The 21,830-nt window shown below is 37.5% G+C and overlaps 1 protein-coding gene across 4 annotated transcripts in view; it reads right to left on the bottom strand.

Moving 5' to 3' along the window:
- Positions 1 to 1,991: 1,991 nt before the first annotated feature.
- Positions 1,992 to 21,830, bottom strand: part of phkb (phosphorylase kinase, beta) — a 133,786-nt gene continuing 113,947 nt past the window's right edge. For 3 of the 4 annotated variants that reach the window (XM_059351122.1, XM_059351105.1, XM_059351131.1), the window contains 11 exons: positions 20,130 to 20,188; positions 19,222 to 19,384; positions 16,584 to 16,665; positions 16,224 to 16,281; positions 15,724 to 15,814; positions 10,475 to 10,680; positions 7,895 to 8,029; positions 7,439 to 7,568; positions 4,803 to 4,910; positions 3,512 to 3,652; positions 1,992 to 2,534 (listed from right to left, as the gene is read on the bottom strand). In XM_059351122.1, the coding sequence (XP_059207105.1) occupies positions 2,397 to 2,534; positions 3,512 to 3,652; positions 4,803 to 4,910; positions 7,439 to 7,568; positions 7,895 to 8,029; positions 10,475 to 10,680; positions 15,724 to 15,814; positions 16,224 to 16,281; positions 16,584 to 16,665; positions 19,222 to 19,384; positions 20,130 to 20,188 (1,311 nt within the window). In that variant the 3' untranslated portion in view covers positions 1,992 to 2,396. Of the gene's footprint in view, positions 2,535 to 3,511; positions 3,653 to 4,802; positions 4,911 to 7,438; positions 7,569 to 7,894; positions 8,030 to 10,474; positions 10,681 to 11,851; positions 11,943 to 15,723; positions 15,815 to 16,223; positions 16,282 to 16,583; positions 16,666 to 19,221; positions 19,385 to 20,129; positions 20,189 to 21,830 lie in introns of all 4 variants that reach the window. The other variant, XM_059351113.1, reaches the window with a different exon arrangement.

Below are 21,830 nucleotides of genomic sequence, written 5' to 3'. Positions count from 1 at the left end.
TTTTTTCCTGACCTGAGGTGTAGGCCTAATCGCAACACATAAACAACAACACACGAAAACCACTTAAAACCTTTTCAAGATCCCTTACCTAATGTTGACGGAAACAAATTTCTTTTAGATTCTTCTTGGTGAAGAGATTTATTAAACAAGACAGGCAGGATCTCCTCTCACCAGCATGAATGTTGATTTGAATATATTGAGTGTGAGGCAGAGCTCATTTATCTTCTCCTCTGGCTCTCGCCCACCTCCCTCTGCCAGTCAGTTAGTCAGTGTTGCAGACAGCACACAGCCTCAGTGGTGAGATGCAGATTGATAAGGGGTTCGGGCAACATAAGTGGGTGTAACTGGTATGATCCGGTACAATGCCAAACATGCAGCTCAGAGCTGTAGTAGTCACGCTTCATTTCTGACACAGTTTTAGCTAAGGAACAAGATATTTTTGCTTCATGTGAAGTCATTATATGTCTGTATTTCATATTCAGAAAACTTTAGAATAAAGAGGGGAATTTTAGAAGCAGCCGCATAATGCAAATCACACTAATTTACACATTCACACAAGTGTATATGTGGTGAATATGGCATAGCTTGTCTACCTGCACTCTTCAATTAATTTGTAATTGATTTTATTTTATTTTTTAATTGTTTGTTTGTTTTTCGGTGTTCTGTTTTGTTTTTTTTAACTGTAATTATGTATATACATTGTGAAGCACATTGAGTCTGCCTTGTGCATGAAATGCGCTCTATAAATAAAGTTGAATTGAATTGAATTGAATCCAGGCGAGAGTAAAGGTACACAGAGAGAGGTGTTGATGGTTTCCATTATAATTTTATTCTTCGAAACTACAGTTTCAGTTAAAAATAATTATTTTTAAAGACAACTGTAAACAATACACACACACGCACACAGGGACAAGAATGGGCGGATTCATCACAGTGATGATATTCAGAGAGGCACACTTTAAAAAGAAGTCCATGAGCAAATTGTTTCAGGATTTCTACTTCAGGATGACAAAAGGTCTTTACTGTTGCCCACATTCAACAAAACAGCATTTTCTAAAGGGTACTCAGTCCCAGGATTTCAAATGAACAGTAGTCATTGTCATGCATAGCCCTACTGTGCAAAATAGGCCTCTTAGAAACCCTATTTTGTAGCCTAAAACATTCAGAGAAACCGTCACAATGGTTATGGCAAACAGTGCCTATTGTCATGCAGCAAACTGTGCATGCAAAGAAAAAGGACACAGAGAAATCAACATAGCACATCAAACACCTAACTACAGATAACCAGATGAAAATGCATACATTTAAACTAATTGATCATATATGAAACATTTGCAGACTTATCTGCTGTTTATATCTGGTGATATATAATGCATTTTTAAGACCCCTGGGAGTTGAATACATCAGTTTGAGAACCCCACCTCTCATGATACAACATGACCTTGTACTAACTAATTGCAATGTAACAGCCATAGGTTATTACTGGTGAGATATAGGTTACATCTGAGCTCATGGTTCACTTATCACAGTTAGTCTTAATGTCTCCCAAGAGACATGTTACTTAAAAATGTACTTAAAATACTCTGCTATTCATAATATTATATTTAACATGGTTTTCACACATAAAAAGTAAAGGAAATAATCTTGAAGACATCTACTCTTCCTCCCTAACTGACAAATTCTGGATCTGGCCTCAAGTCCCGCCCACCACCGCTGTTTGCACTATTATCACCTGTGTGATTTTCCTTTAAATGTTTTATTTAGATGGATTTTAGGAAAATCGATAAGATTTGAGAAAAGGGGAAATAACAGTTGACATGTGGCGAGGTGCTAGGTGCTATTTTGCCACCTATGATAGTTAATAACCATGTTAAAATCATGATTTAAAATCACAACCCAATTATATTGAAGTCTCACATGCTTGTCAGTTAGTACAGCTGGTGGATGTGTAGTATCAGGTGTCCAGGTAAAGGATGAGTTACAGTATGTGGTATCATGAGCTCAAGACTAGCCACTAATGGTAATAAATAACTAGAGCAAATCAATGTAACTCATACTCTAATGTGTAGAGGTAAAAGAAGCGAGGCCCTGGTGATATTGTATTTCTCAAATTCTTAACATTTTAGTTTTTATATTAAACATGACTGCTAGGTGTTGTTTAACCCCGAGAGCAAACTGCAGACATGTTAATCTAAGCCAACTGATATTTCTACTTACATCTTCGATGGCTGTTGAGGCAAAAGGAAAAAATGTAGCTTGGAGGAGTGCAGAGTCCTGCCTAAGGGAGGATTTGAGAGGTTAGAGGTTATCTTCTCACTACATGTGATGGATCCTCACTAGACCATTTTATGACTACACTGCAGCAGACTGGGCCTCGGGGTCAGAGCATTGTAAATCTAGCTAACAGAGCACGGGTCGTCCTTGCAGGGCTTGACGTCCCCTTGCAGCAACAGGATCATCACGGCCTTAGTCAGGTAGCTGGAGGTGCCTCTCTTTCCCACTGGTGTTGTGTTGTAGAATGCCTCCATGTCATCCTGGCAGAGAGGAAAAGGAGGTTCAAAGAATTTTAAAATGTGCAAATATAAAGTTAGGTATAATAAACTTCTGAGAAGGATTTTATTTCCATAACATGTTTTCTAACATTTACATGTTTTACATTTATTTGACTACACTTCGACTTCTGTAGATTTCTCCTCATTTTAAAGTAAGCGTTAGATAATGCCTCATTTGCATATTTAAATATACAAAAATATACAAAAATGGTCTTAACCCTAAGCAAAATGTCTGTAGCAAAATTTCAACTTATTTCTTCTCAAAATATTATTACATATATATTCAATGTCATCTGAAGAAAAAAAATAACAGAGTGTTAGTGTAGGAAAGTTACAGCTTTTCATTTGCATACTGCATAGAATTAAAATAGAGCACATGTCTCCTTCAAAATGAGTGCCCCTACCCCCTCTAATAGAAAATGTCATATTTATCTATTAGCTTTTTTTTTTTACCCTATTCACCTGTAATGACTTACAGACACAAACTTTGATTCTAATAATTTAACAAAATGACAGAAGAATTCTGAATTTGGCTCCATGTTTCTGTTCTGGAAATGTATGCAAATTAGCACACATTAAATAAGATAAAACGATTTGCATATTTGAACGTAAACTTCCTGAAAAGCTGGCATACAAAACTGAACCGAACCGTCTTAATGCTAGTAATTAACTGTGGAGGTGTCATGGTGTTATCTAATAGCTAAAATCTTTACCCAATTCACCTTTGCTGTCTCCCCTTGATAAAGAATTGGACAATGGCCGTCTGTTTCTATTAGGCTTTTTAATAGAATTTAATTAAGCTAACCCTTTAGTTAAATTATCAGTGCATGGCTGGAACAAAAGCTCAAAGTTTAGTAGCAAATCAATTTAAAAAGGTGATGAGATAATTTGGTGGCTGACACTAGGGTCACATTCGGATGAGAATATGTTATAATATCAGTTAATATCAGTGGCTCTACCTGTTTCTCGATGCCTTCAATGTGGCTGCGATCCCTCTGGAAGTCATTAAAGGCTTCCTTCACCAGAGCGTCCAGATTCACCTTGTCGCTGAACTCCAGCTCCGGGTTTCTCTCCAGCACTATGGACACCACCATCAGCAGCTGCTCATACAGTGGAGACAGAACAAGGCTGTCACAAACTAGACGAGTACTCTCAATTTAAAGGTCTACAACTCACGTCAATATAATCACAAGGAATCTAAAAATCAATCTGAAACAAAATGGATGACTAGGAAAACATTTGCTAGACGTGGAGTCAAATAACATCCTCACTGCTTGATTGTGAACAAGCTGCAGAGCTTAAACAGAGACATGTGATTGATGCCACAATAAAGGGGACAAAGGCAATGTCATGTTGAGTGCAAATCCATAAACATTTCATTTAATTTAGCTTTGAATATCCTGATTCTGGTCTACTGGTGAACTTTTATGAGGGGCTGCATGGGCCATAATTCTTTCTTCCCTCTCACATTCACAGTTTTATCTCTTACTTCACAAAAAATAACTTTCACATTCACAAAAAATACCTATTTTTTTGTGTAAGTGTGTATGTGAATGTGAGAGGTAAAACTGTGAATGTGAGAGGTAAGATTGTTTATGTGAGAGGTAAAACTGTGAATGTGAGAGGTAAAATTGTGAATGTGAGAGGTAAGATTGTTTATGTGAGAGGTAAAATTGTGAATGTGACAGGTAAAACTGTGAATGTGAGAGGTAAAATATGAATGTGACAGGTAAAACTGTGAATGTGAGAGGTAAAATTGTGAATGTGAGAGGTAAAACTGTTTATGTGAGAGGTAAAGTTGTGAATGTGAGAGGTAAAACTGTGAATGTGAGAGGTAAAACTGTGAATGTGAGAGGTAAAACTATGAATGTGACAGGTAAAACTGTGAATGTGAGAGGTAAAATTGTGAATGTGAGAGGTAAAACTGTGAGTGTGAGAGGTAAAACTGTGAATGTGAGAGGTAAAACTATGAATTCATGTGACAGGTAAAATTGTGAATGTGAGAGGTAAAACTATGAATGTGAGAGGTTAAATTTTGAATGTGAGAGGTAAAACTGTGAATGTGAGAGGTAAAACTGTGAATGTGAGAGGTAAAATTGTGAATGTGAGAGGTAAAACTGTGAATGTGAGAGGTAAAATTGTGAATGTGAGAGGTAAAACTGTGAATGTGAGAGGGAAGAAGGAATAATGGCCCATACGGCCTCTCACTCATACACTGTAACTCATACACTTTGGTGGTTTGGCATTTACCTCTACTATGATTTGTCTGTACTCAGGCAGGACAATTTTCTTCAGCATGTCCTCCACCAACAGGGAGAAGTTCATCTCGTACATGGTCATGTCAGATAGAGTCGGTTGCTGCGTAGAGACAGTAAGAAAAAAAAAGTAGAAGTTCATGTGGGTGTGAACAGACACATCAGCTGCTGGATGTTGTGTTTGATGATCATCGTGTATATACTGTGTGTGTCTGTGACCAATAAAACATTATCACACGGCTGTTATAATTATTCTTTTTAATTATTTTGCCCTGATTAAAGTGTCACAATGAATCATCTGGCTCCATCACTGTGCACAGAAGAGGCGGAGGGTTGTGGAATCTCCCTCCCACTGTGCACAACAACCTGTCTATCTCCTGTGGGTGTTACAGAAAGTTAGTGTTTGTGCCGTTAGAATCAGAAACACATGTAGAGAAAGTAGGGCTGGGCAAAATATCAATATTATATTGATTAGATGATTTTGGATTTGGTAATATGGCGTAAGTGGTGTCTATGCTGGTTTTAAAGGCTACATTACAGCAAAATGTGATGTATGAATTTACCAGACGGTTCTACATATTTTATTGTCTTAACTCAAGTATTAGTTACATCCACATTATTATAATGATGATTATGTACACGGTCGCCAATAAAGTTGGAATCATTTTGTTTTCAGACACAATCCTCTGTTATTTGTGGTTTCATTTTCATTGTGATGTTTGGAAGAGATTGATTAATAAGGTTTTGAGAAGATATACACTTTATCTGTCAAGAATAAATCACATTGCCACAACCATTTAAGAAAGCTGACATCTAGCCATTTTTAACCAACGACTTTGGTCATAAGAACCAGAAAAAATGTCTAGATATCAGCTCTTAAATTAAAGTCTTATGAGCTATTTTTGTTGTTATCATTATATTTTTCCATGTTAAGTGCTTATTGATTTTGCCAGCCCACCAGACCTTTTGTTTATGTGTTAGTTCTGATTCCCTCTGGGTTGTTTTGTTTGAATCATTTGTAATAAATCATTGTTTTGCATCACTCCTGAAAGAGGTAAAAAATATGTTATTCCAACTTTATAGGTGACCGTGAATTTAGTAATTGGTCAAAATATTGAGATATTTCATTTTTCTCCATATCACCCAGCCAAAAAAGAAAGTAAATATTAGTTGTGAAAACTTGGAATTGGATCTGGTCCCAAAATCACACTTGCCAATACATTAACAAAAAAGTACTTTGAAGCGACAGAATACTAATGATGGGTGTATACATTTTTGAGTGCCAACTATCTTTCTAATCTGACAATAAAGACAGCAATTCTAACTTTGAAATACAATTCTATAGGAATATAAAACTGGATGATTTGTCCATGTATTTGAGAGATAAAAGTAATGAAATAATGTCTTTATACAATACATTGTGAACTAGATTTTGGGGGAAAAGCTAATAAAATCACAACACAGTGTACATCATCTATTTTTCATTATCATCATAATTATCATATGCCTGCCAAAATATTAAACTTGCCATAGTAGAAAAGCACAGGTGATACTAATAACAAAAACAATGCATAAGTGGGATTTATAAGTGTATGAAATTTAATGTAGCAAGTGATTTCAGCCAACATCTGTATCAGTAAACCATGACAGTGTGACAGTGAGCCAACAGGCACAATATCTGGAGCCTGAGCTGACACAGCTAAATGGAGTTTAGCTGTCATTAATCTCTATGATTAAATATTAACTATGGTGATTAAAAGTGATTAAACAAATAAAAGACTTGATGAATGTTTTCAATTAGAGTCGCACACTAAAAGTTACACTACCTAAAGACAAAGGAGTACATTTTCATGTTTGATGGAACATCTTAAAATTGATTGGGGACTTTATATTACTCAAAAAACAAAACAATCTATGTTCATCGGCACAGGTTCTATTCTGCAATTGAATCCTGATCCTTTACTTAAGTAAAAAGTACCAGCATCAAAATGTATTTCAAGTATCAAAAGTACTCTTTATGCACAATGGCCCCACTCAGATAATAAGATTATTTGTATTGATGTATTTATGTAAGCAGTGTCTTAATTTTGTAAAGATATTGCTCATTTTAACTACTTAATATACTGTTTTGTGGTATAACTAAAAGGTCTTATCACATAAAATTAATTATGATTTTATGTTAAATCTCGACCTGAAAAGTAACTAAAGCTGGCAGCTAAATGAAGTGTAGTAAAAAGTACAAGTGGAGTAGAAGTGTAAAGTTACATAAAATCGAAATATTCACGTAAAGTAAACATACCTGAAGACTGTACTTATGTACAATATTTGAGTAAATGTATTTAGTTACATTCCACCACTGGTGTGTCTGGGACATATTTGTAGATAAAAGTCTTTTGGTCATCACTGTGACTAGTACTTGAAACAACCAATAAATGTAAGCAACAATCTTTTGAGTAACAGAATCATGTTAGGCATTGTTTGAATAAAAACAGCAAACTGTGACTATAAAAAGAATAGAAACAGTCACATAGGTGTCATAGCTGTTTGTAAAGCAACATAAAATACACAGTGTCCCCTTTAACCAGCATTAGTCAGTGTTTATCCTGCAGTGGTGTCAGGGGAGGCCGGTACCTGTGGGAGGTGAGTCTCAGCCACCATAATACCATTGGGGGTCCTCTCCAAGATCTGCCACACACGGTCATAAAAGCCCAGAGGGGTCCTGTTCAGAGAGCCATCGATCTGACGCCTGTTCAGCCAAGACCTGGGGCCAAAAGAAGGATGAAACTGTTGAAGCAAGTTTCAGACACTGGGGAAATATAATGTTGATAGCTGTTGTTCTAGAGGAAATTGTCTCAGAGTCAATGTGTATTAGATGAGACGAGATAAAAACGTAATAATTCCCATGGGGAAATTGGGTTGCAGCAGCAGCAGATGATAAGATGTTGTTGTAGACGAGATAGAAGATAAAATAATTGAAACTAAAAAGATTATACAACAAGTGAATGCGTTAAGATAACGGCACTGTGTCTTCAAAGGCAGATTTGTGAGGAGTGGTCCCGGTAGTGTGAGCGTGTCTTTGAAGAGTACCTGCCGGTGTGTTGAGGCTGCAGGACGTCCAGCAGGAGCTGCTTGATGTCGCTGGGAGAGAGCTGGTAGATGTCCTGGGGGGGCATGTCTCCTGCTCTGATCTTCAGCTCATGTTTCATGGCCTGGACAATCCATCTGAAAATCCATAGTGCATACATGCTGTGAGCCACCACAGAACTGAACCAGACACCACTCACATGGTAGCAGTCACTAAACAAGGTGTGTGTTCCTTCAGACACGTTTTAAAGTAGTCAGTGGGAATGATGAAGGCACACCTCTTGTTTGACTCCTAAAAAGTTTATTTCGTATGATTTTTCTGCTGCATGTTTGATTACAATTTTCCTCATAGAAACTTCATTCAAACGTCGAAATATTCAGCTCAATTAGGAAATGCGTCCATTTATTTTTCTCTTTCACAACTTTTCATTTGATTTAAGGCTCCGTTTACATGATGATGGTCTGAACAGAAGACGCAAAAGTGGCGTCGCGTCTTCACTTTTTATTCCTCGTTTAGACGAGTGTTTTCGGGAGGAAATCTGCTGCATACGGTGACGCAAAAGTGTGTGAAATTGGATTGTATGCAGCCAGGCGGCATCACTTAAAGCGATAAGAGCATCTTTGGGCATGCAGAAGTTTTCACGGCAAACATTTTCATCAGCTACTCCTTCCACAAAGTTCTCCACCATCACTAGATCTCCCAGGTCTCGTTCACAGCCGTCTGGCTCGCCTCCCACCAATTGCTGCATCCAAAATGTGATAGAAGTAATTACAGATCCTTCTCTGTTCACTAATACTATCTCTACATATCCTGTACATTTTGGTCTCTGTAAGTTTACTAGAGCTGCCAGAGCAGCTTGAAGGTCCGACGCATGGAAATAATCCCACGTTTCTTTATTTTCCTGTACTGGAGCATGTATGTGACGTAAATGCATAAATGACGTGAGCAGATCTGAGCAGAGTTTTGTGTCTTGGCGTGTAGACGACACGCTACGGCGGAGCGGATTTAACTTTTCCACTTTGGAAGGTGGTTTCAGATTTTTGCGTTTTTAAGCCCCAAAAACGATGTCACCGTCTAAACGAAAGGCACTTCCGATAAAATATTTTGTAATTTTACCCGCGAGCGTCTGACTTGAATTTCACTGGAGGGGTCTTAAATACCTATCTGCAGTCAAAGAAAAAGGCAAAGGCAGACAGATAACAGCTGACTTGTGTGTCTAGCCACAACAACACTTTTTCCGACCTTGAGTTTAAATTTTCCTGACCAAACATGTCTGTAAATATGTGTTCAAACTCAGGAGCTTTTATCCATTTAGTGCAGAGCACAGCTCTAAATTGAGTCTCAGTCCACATCCGAGAAAACTACACACCTTAAAAAAAAACTACTAGAAATGGAGGTTAAACTGCTAACAACATACAAGGCCTTCACAAAAAAGTTGAAATTGTGGCTTATCAACACCTACAGCTGCCAACACTAAAATATAAGCCTGTCGTGTTGTTTTGATGTTATGATAAAATGTTATGTTGTGGTGTTGTATGTGATGTTGTATTTTTTCTTAATCGTATCGTAAGTGTTTGTATATGTATTTTGTATATTGTACGTATTTTTTTTGTTTGTTTGTTTGTTTTTGTTTTTTTGTTTGTTTGTTTTTTGTTTCGTAATTCTCTGCTTTTTTACATCATGGCCAGGGGACTACAGATGAAAACTAGCCTTCTGGCTAACTCTGGCTTTTTTAACCATGTATAATCATGTGTTTTATGAAATTGCACTGTCCCCTTTTAAATAACCTAATAATAAAAAAAAATGTGCAGACACAGACATTCAACAGATAAGCTTTGGTGATGTTTTGATCTGCAAAAATAAGAAAAATTCACTGAGGGAAAACTGCAACCCCGACTGAGGCTAATATTCACAAAATGATTTACATTTTGTTGAGTTTTCCTAAAACCAGGGTAGGCAGTGGTGGTTCTACACAGGGGCCTACAGGGGCCACTGCCCCTGTGAATAAGCCCTTGGCCCCTGCTGTGGCCCCTGTGTCAAATGAATAATGAAATGATCCATTTAAAACGATGAATGACGGAACAATTCTTACCTATTTTTTCTTCAAACAATATTGCATTGTACACAAAAGGAACCCAAAATGTGTACATTGTGTAGTTAAATAAAAGCAATAAAAGCTTGTGTATATATAAAAAAAAAAAAAAAAAGATCATTCTCACTGTACTGCACTTTCAAAAAAAAAAAAAGTAATTGTGCACAAAGATGAGAAATATCATTGTCGTACAAAAATAACTGTTCTTGTTGGTAAGTCTCACCAATGTATTTGTATCTTCCAAATATACTTAAATGAGATTTTTAAATAAGGTAAAATAAAGGTTTTGAATGCTTAAATATCATCTTTGCAGTTTTTAAATGTGCCCCTCTGATTAAACACTGGCCCCTCCTTGGCCCCCACAGTAAAACTGGTCTAGAACCGCCACTGAGGGTAGGAGAATTACAGCAAAGAGTACAAATTGCAGGACTAAAGGTAAAAGAGTTGGAAGGGCACCACTGCAACCCTCCTCAACCTGTATTTGTCCTACCCGACTCTGATCTTGAGCATGCCGCTGAACAGCTCTGGGTTGTTGGAGATAATCCAGCCGATATGGATGACCAGCTCCTGCTGAAGAACGGCCTCCCGCTGCCCACCATGAGGGGAGCACTTGTTGTAGATGATGCCCTTGATCACCCCTGGCGACAGTGGGTTGGAGATCACCTCCTCCTCCTGCCCGAATAGGCCGAGGGTCACCTGGTAATCACAGGCATTATTACATGTGCACACACACAGAGGAAAATAACCCACACACAGATAGAAAGTTCCCTGCAGTGCAGAACAATTGTTGCGTGTAGTTTATCCAAGCTTTTCTAAGCATGTGTACGTTTGCAGGCGCACGGCTGTAAAAGTGTGTTCATGCATTTCCTGGCATGTGCACAAAGCACTTCCTACAAAGTGCAATTCCGACAAGTATCTTTGTTCCATGACTCTAAAATTGGCCTTCTCTCTCAGAGTCGCATAAAAGTGAAAAAAAATTACAGATCTCAAGATTACTCTTTTGTATTTTTTTCTTCTGAAAGCCATCTCATGAAAATTACACCTAACCAATCTTCCTGATGGGAGGATTCACTTTTATCCTTCTTTCAGCTGATGAAACCCAGCGCTTTGAAGATGCATCATTCATCTTTACATCTCTACTGATTCTAACTGAGCAAAGAACAGCCCGCAGCTGGAAATGGAGTCTGAAAATCACCAAAGGGTAACACAATGTTGAATTTGAATATAATCAAAACTAGAGTCTGAATTGACTTAAATGAGGTGATGTCTCTTATTTCTTCCAGCCGAGCTGTTATTGTAAGCAGAGGAACACAGCCGTCTCAAATCTTAAATCAGCTTTTCCAATCATGTTGAGGGGTGCATTCCCCCCGGTAAGCAATCTATATGCAGATTCCCACCTTGAGCTACTTCAGCATAATGAAATGCCTAAAACTGTTCAGAAGGGTAAAAATGAGGCGAGATAACTGACACTCTCAAGAGGAGGCTAATCTCTGAGTAACACTTGACAGGAAATGATGCACCCACTTTCAACCAGCGAAAGGGAGTGGCATCAGACAATTCCCGGCTCACGATATATTAATCAACACAAGTAGTGTGTAGACACGTGGACACGGTGCATATTAGGATTCTTAATGGTCACACCAGCTTGGATACACACATAATAGAGGTGAGCTGTGATGAGTAGCATGAGCATGCAGCTAAGTAATTCCCATAGGATGACAGCATGAGTAGCTTATTATCATATATTTCCAGTTTCATTTGTTTTAATCAGTGAACATTAAAATCATTGTCCCGACATGCCATTTTTCCAACAAAAGGCATAGTCAGGGTAAATTACTCAGACCCTGCGGTCTGTGTATTCACTTACCTGCTTGCCATGCACTAAAACACTAGTAATACTGGGGGCAAGGCTGTCCACTAGCTTAGTTAAGAGACTGGCAGCAAGACGGACAACAGACCTATTGGGTGAAAAGACACAAGAACATTCTTGAAATCATGACAGATAATAAAGCTACTGTAGGGTTTTGGCAAACTCCACTGTACTTTTTGTACATTTTTACTGCAAATAGTCTAGCAGGAAAAATAGATTCACATGTACCCGCATGGCATTTCTTTGTAACCTTGTCTTTTTTTAGGGGCCTAATGATGTCTGGTTGGAACTTTTCATATTGCCAAGTCAAACAATTTCATCATTGTTTCCTGACGTCACAATTACAGGAAAAAACTTTTTTTTTTCTTCGTTTGTTGTCTGGTTCAAAAGTTATGAAAATCTGTGTTTTTCACCTTTCACCTGTGTACAATTCAAGAAGGCCACCAAACAAACCCTATGAGCCATTAGTTGACCTTGGCAACATGAAAAATTCTTAACTAAACGCCATTTGGGTCCTAAAGGAACAGATTACAAACTAAAATTAGAAATATTGATCTTAACCTTTGATCACTCAAATCAAATGAGTTCATCTTTGTGTCTAATTGGACGTTTGTGCTACTTTTGAAGAAATTCCCTGAATGTTTTCCTGAGAAATTGCATTCATGAAAATGGGATGGACGTGAAGTCACAGTGATCTTCAGATTTGACCTTCGGCTTCTGTAGTCTAATCCATTCATCCTTGAGTCCAGATGGATGTTTGTGCCAAATTTGAATAAATTCCCTCCAGGTATTTGGATTAACAATATTGGGGTGGACTTGAGGTAGCGTTGACCTTTGGCCCCCGAAATCTAATCAGCTCAGTGTTGTGTCCAAATGGACGTTTGTGCCAAATTGAAGAAATTCCTTGCAGCAGTTTCTGAGATATCGCATTAACGAGAATTGGACGTACATATGGACTGACAACTCAAAAACATAAAGCCTTCAGCCTCTCTGTCACTAGTGTAGAGGCGTTAAAAAAAATCCTATGTAGGTACATAGGAACTCATTTTTCCTGCTAGACTCAATCCAATTTCCCAATTTTACTGTAGCTCCAGTAGAGAACATATATAAGTGACGTTCAACTTGTTATCAAATTAAATGAATTGCATTATAAAATATGGAATATTTGAAGCATGTACATTTTGACTGTCCAAGCAAGGTACCATTATTCAAGACATTAATATAATAGAAATACATATAAATTCCACTGGTAGGGATAAAAAAAGGCAAGAATTTGTCCCCAGGAGCCAGTTGCTTCTGTTTCTCACTACAGCTGTTGAATGCCCCCAAATGTAGAAACTATCCAAACATCAGAATAAAACTGAAAGCAAAACTCACAAATAATTCCAGGAGTTTTAAAATTAAACATCTCTGAGGCTTACTAACATGTAATAAATAATACATGTTTTAGTTTTAGTCCTAATTAATGTATTTGTTTTGGTTACTGAATGCATAAAAGGTTGGCTTTCCAGAACACATTTTAATGTTCACTCATTTCTCAGTCACAAGAATCACTACAGCTTTCAAATGCCTCCTCTTGCTTGCAGGAATCCTACGAGGGAAAAAGCAGCACATAAACATATACTCTTCACATGATAGCCCACAGCCATGACTACTACAAACATGCACGCACGCACACACACGCACGCACGCACACACACACACACACACACACACACACACACACAGTCAAAGCCATCCTCACAGAAGCAGTGAACAAATTAAATCAGTTCATTAATGGGGATATGAATACAATCAGCTGAAAGACAACCTCCTCTTATTATATGCTATTAAATACAACTCCTCTGTGTGTGTGTGTGTGTGTGTGTGTGTGTGTGTGTGTGTAGTTATTCAGTGCTTAAACCTGCAGAACTACGGAGGCACATCTTGAATGATGAATAAAAACGCAACAAAGCCTTAATGTTTAGAAGGCATGATGTGGTGTCAATCCACTGATGCTTTGTTGGGGAACCTATTTCAAGCTTCACTTCCTGGCTCATGTTAGGTAAATGAGAAAGTAAATTGAACTGAGTATTGATGCTATTTCCCAGCTAGTTGGAAACCACCCTCCAGGCCTTTTTTTATTCTGTGGCATAATCAAATTTCTCTATGCTAAAATCCTATTAATCAATAGAACAGAATATAATAAAAGTTGTCATGTCAGTCAGGTTGAATGCACTTATTGTAAGTCACTTTGGATAAAGTCAGCTAACTAAATGTAATGTAATGTAATCTGATACAAATTCAAATCAAACCATGGACGCAGGAATCACTGACCGTTAAAGAGGAGCTCACATGAGAAACTGTGACAGTATTTGGTCAGTTCTAGGTGAGTGAGGCCAGCAGTATACCACAAACAAAATAAACCTTAGCAGCTTTGTGATAAAAGATTTTAAAAAGGTTCATCCGATTGGTTGTCGAAACTGTTTCAATAACCCAAGGAAGCCCCGCTGTTGAATGCAAGCTCTTGGGATCTAAGGGACATATTTATTATTGGTGTGATATGTACACACTGTGTAGTGTTTTGAGAGCATGACCCCTATTAACTGTTTTACCCCCAAACTTAAACTGTCTGTAAAACTGCTGACAGGACACCTCGGGCAGCAAACAAGGTCAATTATGACTATTTCTTTAATTATATATGTGTAAATGTTTCTGGGAAATTGCAGACCGGGGCCAGTGGAAGAAATGTGCATATTTAGTGTGCTACAAAACAAGAAAAAGAACCCAGTGGCTAGAAAAGTAGTTAGGTCACTTGTTTTAATAATACTCTGTTATTATGGATTTGTGACTTCTGCTTCAACTATCATGCTCCTTCATCTAGCATGGATGCCCTTGATGAAACAAACCTGGAGTAACAGTGAGTGTAAAGGAATTTATAGCGCCATATCTCCGCGCCAGATTCTATTTCATTTGGAGTATAGAGCCAGCCTTAATGCGGTGGGTGATGCTGCAGGATGACATATGAGCAGGAAGCAGTCTAGCCTCTGTGATGGTTAATGAAGAGATGGCAAACACCAACGACAAGCTCCTGTACAAATCTCAGTCGATGCGCCTGCCAGCTTGGCCAAACTCATGACTGTGTGAGTGTTAGCCACCTTACTACGCTAAACCTGGTGGTTTAGCCAGTAGGAACTTGTTAACATTTTAGCAAGATGTTAAGATACGAGCCGGATGATGCATTACAGTAGTGAAGGGACAACGAAGCTTTGTGAACCATTTGCTCTATTTTTTTTAAACCAGTCTTGACTTAAAAAAAGGCTTTAGCAATGGTAATGGAGTGTGTTTTCAGCGCTTTGTTGAACAAAAAGCACCATCTAGTGGACTTCGTAAATAAAGCAAATGGTTCACGAAGCTTCGTTGTCCCTTCACTACATTACAGCACCTGTTAACAGGGTGACTATTGGTCAATTAAATATTATAGGGAGAAGTTATGTTTGACTTATGAAGATTATTTGATGTTGGGCTAGCATTGGTTTTACACAAAAATGTCTGATAATGTTTAGGACTGTCAGTATTGGCAATTTTGTTTCTTACACATTTACAAATGATTAACTATTATTCAATTAGCTCATACAGGAAACATAGCTTAAATGTCTACTTCAATTTAGTAATTTACATGAGTGGAAATATTTCAGTCAAAAATCCAAATGTTAAATATAGAAAATGCTCTGCCTTTAAAAAGCCTAGTTGGTTGGTTGGTTAGAATGATTCACAAAGTAGGACTGGCTGACCCTCACACAGACCTGAAGCTAGACAGCTAGCAAAACAGCTAACTAGTAATAAACATGCATGACTGATTCTTCAGTCCATCTCTTCCTCAACATTACCTGTTTCCCATGCACCAGTATTGTGGTGATGTGAGGAGCTATAGAGCTGGCAAACTTCTCGATAATGGCAGCAGCATGGCGCACTGCCAGCCTACAGTTCGGCCAAATTACATAACAGTTATGTGTCATGTTTTAATGTCAACATTAGACAAGATTTAGAGAGGATGACAAACAGGAACACAAGAGGTACGATGCAGTCAATTGACAAAGGGAACCCAAAACAATCTAAAAAACATGGGGTAAATCAGTAATCCAACATACATTCCCAACCCCTTTATATCACACTAATTTCAATTCAACATAATAAAAGCCTACATGTACTGGATGTCACCATTTTCAAGAGGATTACTGGTTCTGAATGTGTCTTTAGTGATCAGGACATTTTTGGTGACCCTCTTTATAAATGGACTAACAGCAATGTAAGCTTGATAAAGGAAATAACTGGATGGCTGCAAACAGTGTATACATTATATTTGTGCATGTGTGTGAGAATATCAGACCAAAGCTTTCTGCTGCCAGCTCTTCTGTAGATTCTCTCCAGTTCATCCATCAGGTTCTCTGGAATCACAAATATTTTTCAGGTAAGACATTGGAATACATTTTAAAGACATTTACATACAGTCATATCTGAATTTATGCTCCATCCACCAAAAATAACCATTATTTCTTTTTTGTTGATCCCACTAGATGGTGATCTTAGTATAAAGGCTACAAAAGTCTCAAGGAATGGCAGTTTTTCCAACTCTTTGTTGAGCAATGAGCTCAGAAAATATAAAGAATATGGTTCATGAAGCTTCATTTAGCCATCACAAGCTTCAGTACAACTTGTGATCAGTTCTTTAAGTTGCGTGTGCACTTACCATCTTTAGCAAGGAAGTCTGGTCCTTCTCTCCTGAGAAGGATTCCTGCAAGCTGAGCCTGACTGGCCAAGCAGTCACAGTCCTGGGTAAGGACACACACACATAGACACATATGGAAAGATTAGCCCTGTTTTGCACACAAACACGTAGACTTAAATAAGCACAAACACTTAGCCAAGACAAATACTGTTACTGCACATAGCTGTAATATGCTCACAGTAAGCATGAACATTGTTTTTTCATTGCATTGCATTGTTTCTGCAATCCTGCAATTGTGGTAATAATGGTTCCATTTTAAAGTATTGCCTCATCTTAATTAACCTAAAATATGGAAAAGAAAGGATATTTAAGCATGTTAGAGGATGACTGGGCTTAATGATTTATTGTCTGCTTGAAATACTTGAAATAAGTAAAGCCATTATAATATTTGGTAGCTTTGATATGGCTACTAACATGCTTATATACATTAAAACTTCAGGGTGTCTATTATAATATCTGTTCCATTTAATGTATCAGGAAAAACACAATAAAGTCTGACGCAGATGTGTCCACAAAGTCCTTCAATTCCTTGTTAGAGCCAACAAATAAAAATTGCAGCAGCGTGGGTTGAGGCCAGATTGAAGGGCTGGTAATTGTGAGCAAACATGGGCAGACAACCTGGCCTTGAGAAAAATGTTTGAACATATAAGATGTTATAATGAAACAGGAGGCAGGTGGCCGAGTGAGCCTTTGCAAGAGTGGGCTACGTCAATGAGTCAGCAGAGGGGGAACAATGAGGACCCAGAGGTTATCTCTCACCTACATAATGAGGCAAACTGCAACTCTTTGAGGAGGAGGCAGGTGGATTGGTTGAATTTCAAAATTGTTTACCAAATTAAAAAGAAACCTAGGGTTGGGATGAGTAATAAGAGTATTAGTCAGGTGGCTTAGCTAAATAAAGGGGACACGCCGGACAAAAGCACCACATTTTTTCCACATGCTCTCTGTCACCATAAATTTAAATTTTTGGTAGGAGCCACTTCATCAAGATTGCAGATCGGAGATGGCAGCCATATAAAATCTATGAGAACCAATATATCTTCCAAACCACTTCGAAGGTCAATCTTGGTGTCAAAATATACATTTACTGGGGCAAAGAATCATTTAAAGCTATTGAGAATATCACTAGATGATTATTAAAATAGGTCATATAAAGTGCATGTATTTTGAAAAATTGATAAAATGCACAAAATGTGCAAATGGCTGTGGTGCAAGGTGCTCAGGCAAGAAGGTACACTGGAATTGCAAAGATCTTTGTAGTTGTAAATGTAATAAATAATAAAAGATCAAATGATCAAAAAATCACCTTGTGATGTTCTCAATAGCTTTAAATGATTCTTTGACCCAGTAAATGTAGATTTTGACACTAAAATTGACCTTCGAAGTGGCTTGGAAGACATGTTGGTTCTCATAGACTTTATATGGGTGCCATCCTACCAAAAATTGAAACTTATGGTGATGGAGAGCACGTGGAAAAAATGTGGTGCTTTTGTCCGACGTGTCCCCTTTCTTCTTAAATCTGGTCCTAAGCTACCTGACTATATGCTTTAAGTATAAGTAAGCAAATTTAGATTTTCCTGTCCTTCTGGCAGCAATGCTCCATGTTTGACTATAAGTATTTTTCTTCACAGTTTAGAATGGAGACTTTCCCATCTCACACTGGGTACCTGGTGATGGCTGCAGACAGTCAAGTGTCTCCTCTAACACACACTGAGTTGCAAAATGCTTTTTTCACCTGCCACTCTGACTAACGCTGTGACAAAGACATGATTCATCCCAGGCTCACGCAAACACTACCGACTATGTTTTTATCGTAATGTATTATAAGTACAGTGCCAAGCTTCATGCTGCTCAACATTTACACATTTTCCTCACTACTTCTGCCAAGCTTAGTTAAGTAAGCGGTGAGTATTATAATAAACAATACCAAGAGCAAGAGTATACTTTGCAACGTTTCTTGTTGTTGCTGTTGGTATCCTATTCATTTTTGCAGTTATTAGTTCTGTTTGGTAAAATATCACCGGATGGTTATTACAATAGTTTTATTTAGTTCTCCATTTGTCAAGTCAAGTCAAGTCAAAGTTTATTTATAGAGCACATTTAAAAACAACCTCAGTTGACCAAAGTGCTGTACAGTTATTAAAATAGAATAAATCATACACAAGTGGATATAAATAAAAACAATAAAAAGAATAAAATACTAAAAACAGAAAACAATAAAATAAAATAGAATACAATAGTAATAAAAACTCAATCCAAAACAGAGTTAGAGATAAAAAAGACAAATAAAAGGGTAAAAAAGTAAAAAGAAAGCCATGGATTGTTGCCTAGCTGGGACTGAAAGCCAAGGAGAATAAATAGGTTTTTAATAATGTTTTTAAGTGCTCAACAGACTGTGCAGCTATGACCTGGAGAGGTCGGCTGCTCCACAGCTTTGGGGCCGCCACAGAGAAGTCTCTGTCCCCACAAGTACAGAGTCTGGACCGCGGTACGACCAGGAGCAGCTGGTTAGACGACCTAAGTGTTTGTTCCTTCTATTACATATTATTAATGGTTGTGCATTTGCAAGCCTGTTACCTTTTAAAGCTGATCAACTTACATGGAACTTCTGAATGATCTCATTGGTGGGCTTCTGCAGCCACTCCTCCACATTGATCTCCGGCTGCTGCTCCAGGTCAGAGGCGTTGGGTGTGCTCATCTGTCTCTTCACCTTGGAGTGCTTCGGCAGCTCCAGCTCCTCAAAGCTCTTAAACTCTGGGATCCTATGTACAAGGCAAGGCAAGGCAAGTCAAGGCAAGGCAAGGCAAGTTTATTTGTATAGCACAATTCAACACAAGGTAATTCAAAGTGCTTTACATACACATTAAAAACAGCAAGACACAATTGAAAACAGTAAAAACAGTCAATTAAAACAGGGAAACAGAAATAAAAATAGAAAAACAAGCACAAACATAATTTTTATGTGTATATAGTAGATGTATATGCTGTGGTTGTAGTGCTTTTTCTCTCTTGAAACATTGCAGAATTAAACAACAAACCAAACACTGCCGGCATCATTTTGTCTGATTTGTTTATCCTGATTGTGCACTTATCTGATCTCAAACATGGATGAGCTGTTCTCATAGACCGTTTAAAAGAAGTGGATGTAGCCAATGGATTTGAAAAGTGAGGCCAATGCAGAACCTAATTCATTAATTTATGGTCTCATTTAGAGTTTTTTTTAAAAAGAGAATAAAGTAGCTAATACAGCGATAAGCATAAGGCTGTAGCAATGCAGATCCATGGCACTGAACTCGTTTTTGGGTCTTGTTCTTGTTTTCATTTTTGGAACTTTGACCCTTCCCCAGTGTGTTTTTAGTTCATAAAATGATATATATATATATGTTTTTTTACATTTTGACCACCCAGAAATGTCTTGTTTAGTGTTCAATTGTACTAAAAGACACTGTAAGAAAGTACAACGGACTAACTGACAGATCAAGCATAAAGACTGAAGGAAGCTCTTACTCTGCTTCGTTGACACGCAGGAAGTCCAGCTGCTCTACCACTGCTCCAGATATCAGGGTCTGAAAGGTTGATGAGAAAAACATCACATTTAATAATTTGCAAAGTGATTATTCTATCAATGTGCAAGAGATTCCACACTAATATAATTCCAGTATACTTATGTTAAGACATGCAGTAGGAAATCATACTCTAAATGCACATTCAGGAGCACAAAAAAATACAGAAGGTGAGAAAACACAGCTGTATAAATCCCTAAAAGGTTTGTCAGAGGATTCAGTATACAAAACAACTGTTTGAATAATGCAGTTCATAACAAAGGACACATGGAGTCGTAAAGTGTGAACTCAGTTCAGGGTTTCAAATATTACAAATGTGTATGGGAGCAGTAACAAGTGAGTGTCTAACAGGGTAAAAGTAAAAGTTTGAATATTTTTAAAAGCATAGCAGTGTGGGAGCAAAGAGTGCAGTTCAATACGACTTGCTCCTGTGGTCTAAATGTGATATTAGCCATTCCAACTGAAGTCAACTCCAAAACAAAAATATGAGGCGTAGGAGAGGAGCAATCCTGCTCCCCATAACAATGAGGTGATGAAGAGGAGAAGTGTTTCAAAGATGTAGGAGTTAGCTGTGAAGTGAATAGCAAATAGGCAAAGTGAAGGAAGAACTTTGGAGCAAAAAAAATAAGGATCATATGAGAAAGTCTCTGCTGAACACCACAGGCACAGTGGGAGAGAAGTTAGGGTTGGAAAACCTGTCATAAGTTTGACAAAGCAGTTGGTTAAAGTTACCAATGTGAAAACATTTCTAATCTACCTTGGGTTCATCTTTTGCTTACTGTGTTAAAATACTGCACCTTACATTAATATGTGAACATTTCATTGAGTTAAACATGCTCAGATATGACATGAACAAGGTATCCAGCAAAATAAAGGGGTAACACTTTACAATAACCAACTAAATAATGTTTATAGATGGTTTATAGACCAATTATTAACCATTTTACAAAGTGCGGTACAAATTTAATCTTTAAATGTTTTCAACCAATTTCTTAAAGGTATATGAATCATTTCAAAATCATTAACATACTGAATATGGTGTTAAAAATGTTAAAATGAGTGCAACTAAAACTATTAATAAACTATTAATTATAATTTAATTGTTTGTTAATGGTAAAGTAACTGTAAACTTACATTAATACACCATCTATTTGTCATTTATAAATTATGTAGTTAGTTAAATATTAATACATTATGTATTTCCCATTCTAAATGGCCTATATACGTTTTATAAATGGTGATTAAACATCAATAAACTATCTGTTTACCATTTATAAATGATGGTTTTTGTAAAGTGTTACCAATAAAGGGTGTGTGAGCAATGCATCAATGAATAAAACTGACTATTTTAATAAATGTGATATGATATTGTTGTTTGTTTGTTGTTGTTTTACTTGACTAAAACCTGCATGCATTCCTTTTTGACCACTTGGAGGCAGTGAAAACTACTACTACTACTATCACATTTTAAGTGGATAAAGGAACATGTCTGCAAACATTTGCTGTTTGCTCAACATCAGCATTCATTTAGAGTATTGTTTGTGTCTACCTGACAAACGGAAGTCTAATATTAACTCTTTAATATCTGTTTTCCAATTTCTGAGGGAAATATCTGGCTCTTTAGCTGCTAAATGCTCCACAGCGT

Source organism: Centropristis striata, chromosome 2 (genome assembly GCF_030273125.1).
Source record: "Centropristis striata isolate RG_2023a ecotype Rhode Island chromosome 2, C.striata_1.0, whole genome shotgun sequence".
Classification (NCBI taxonomy): domain Eukaryota; kingdom Metazoa; phylum Chordata; class Actinopteri; order Perciformes; family Serranidae; genus Centropristis; species Centropristis striata.
Note: the sequence above shows the minus strand (reverse complement) of the source record. Positions and strands in the feature narration are given on the sequence as shown.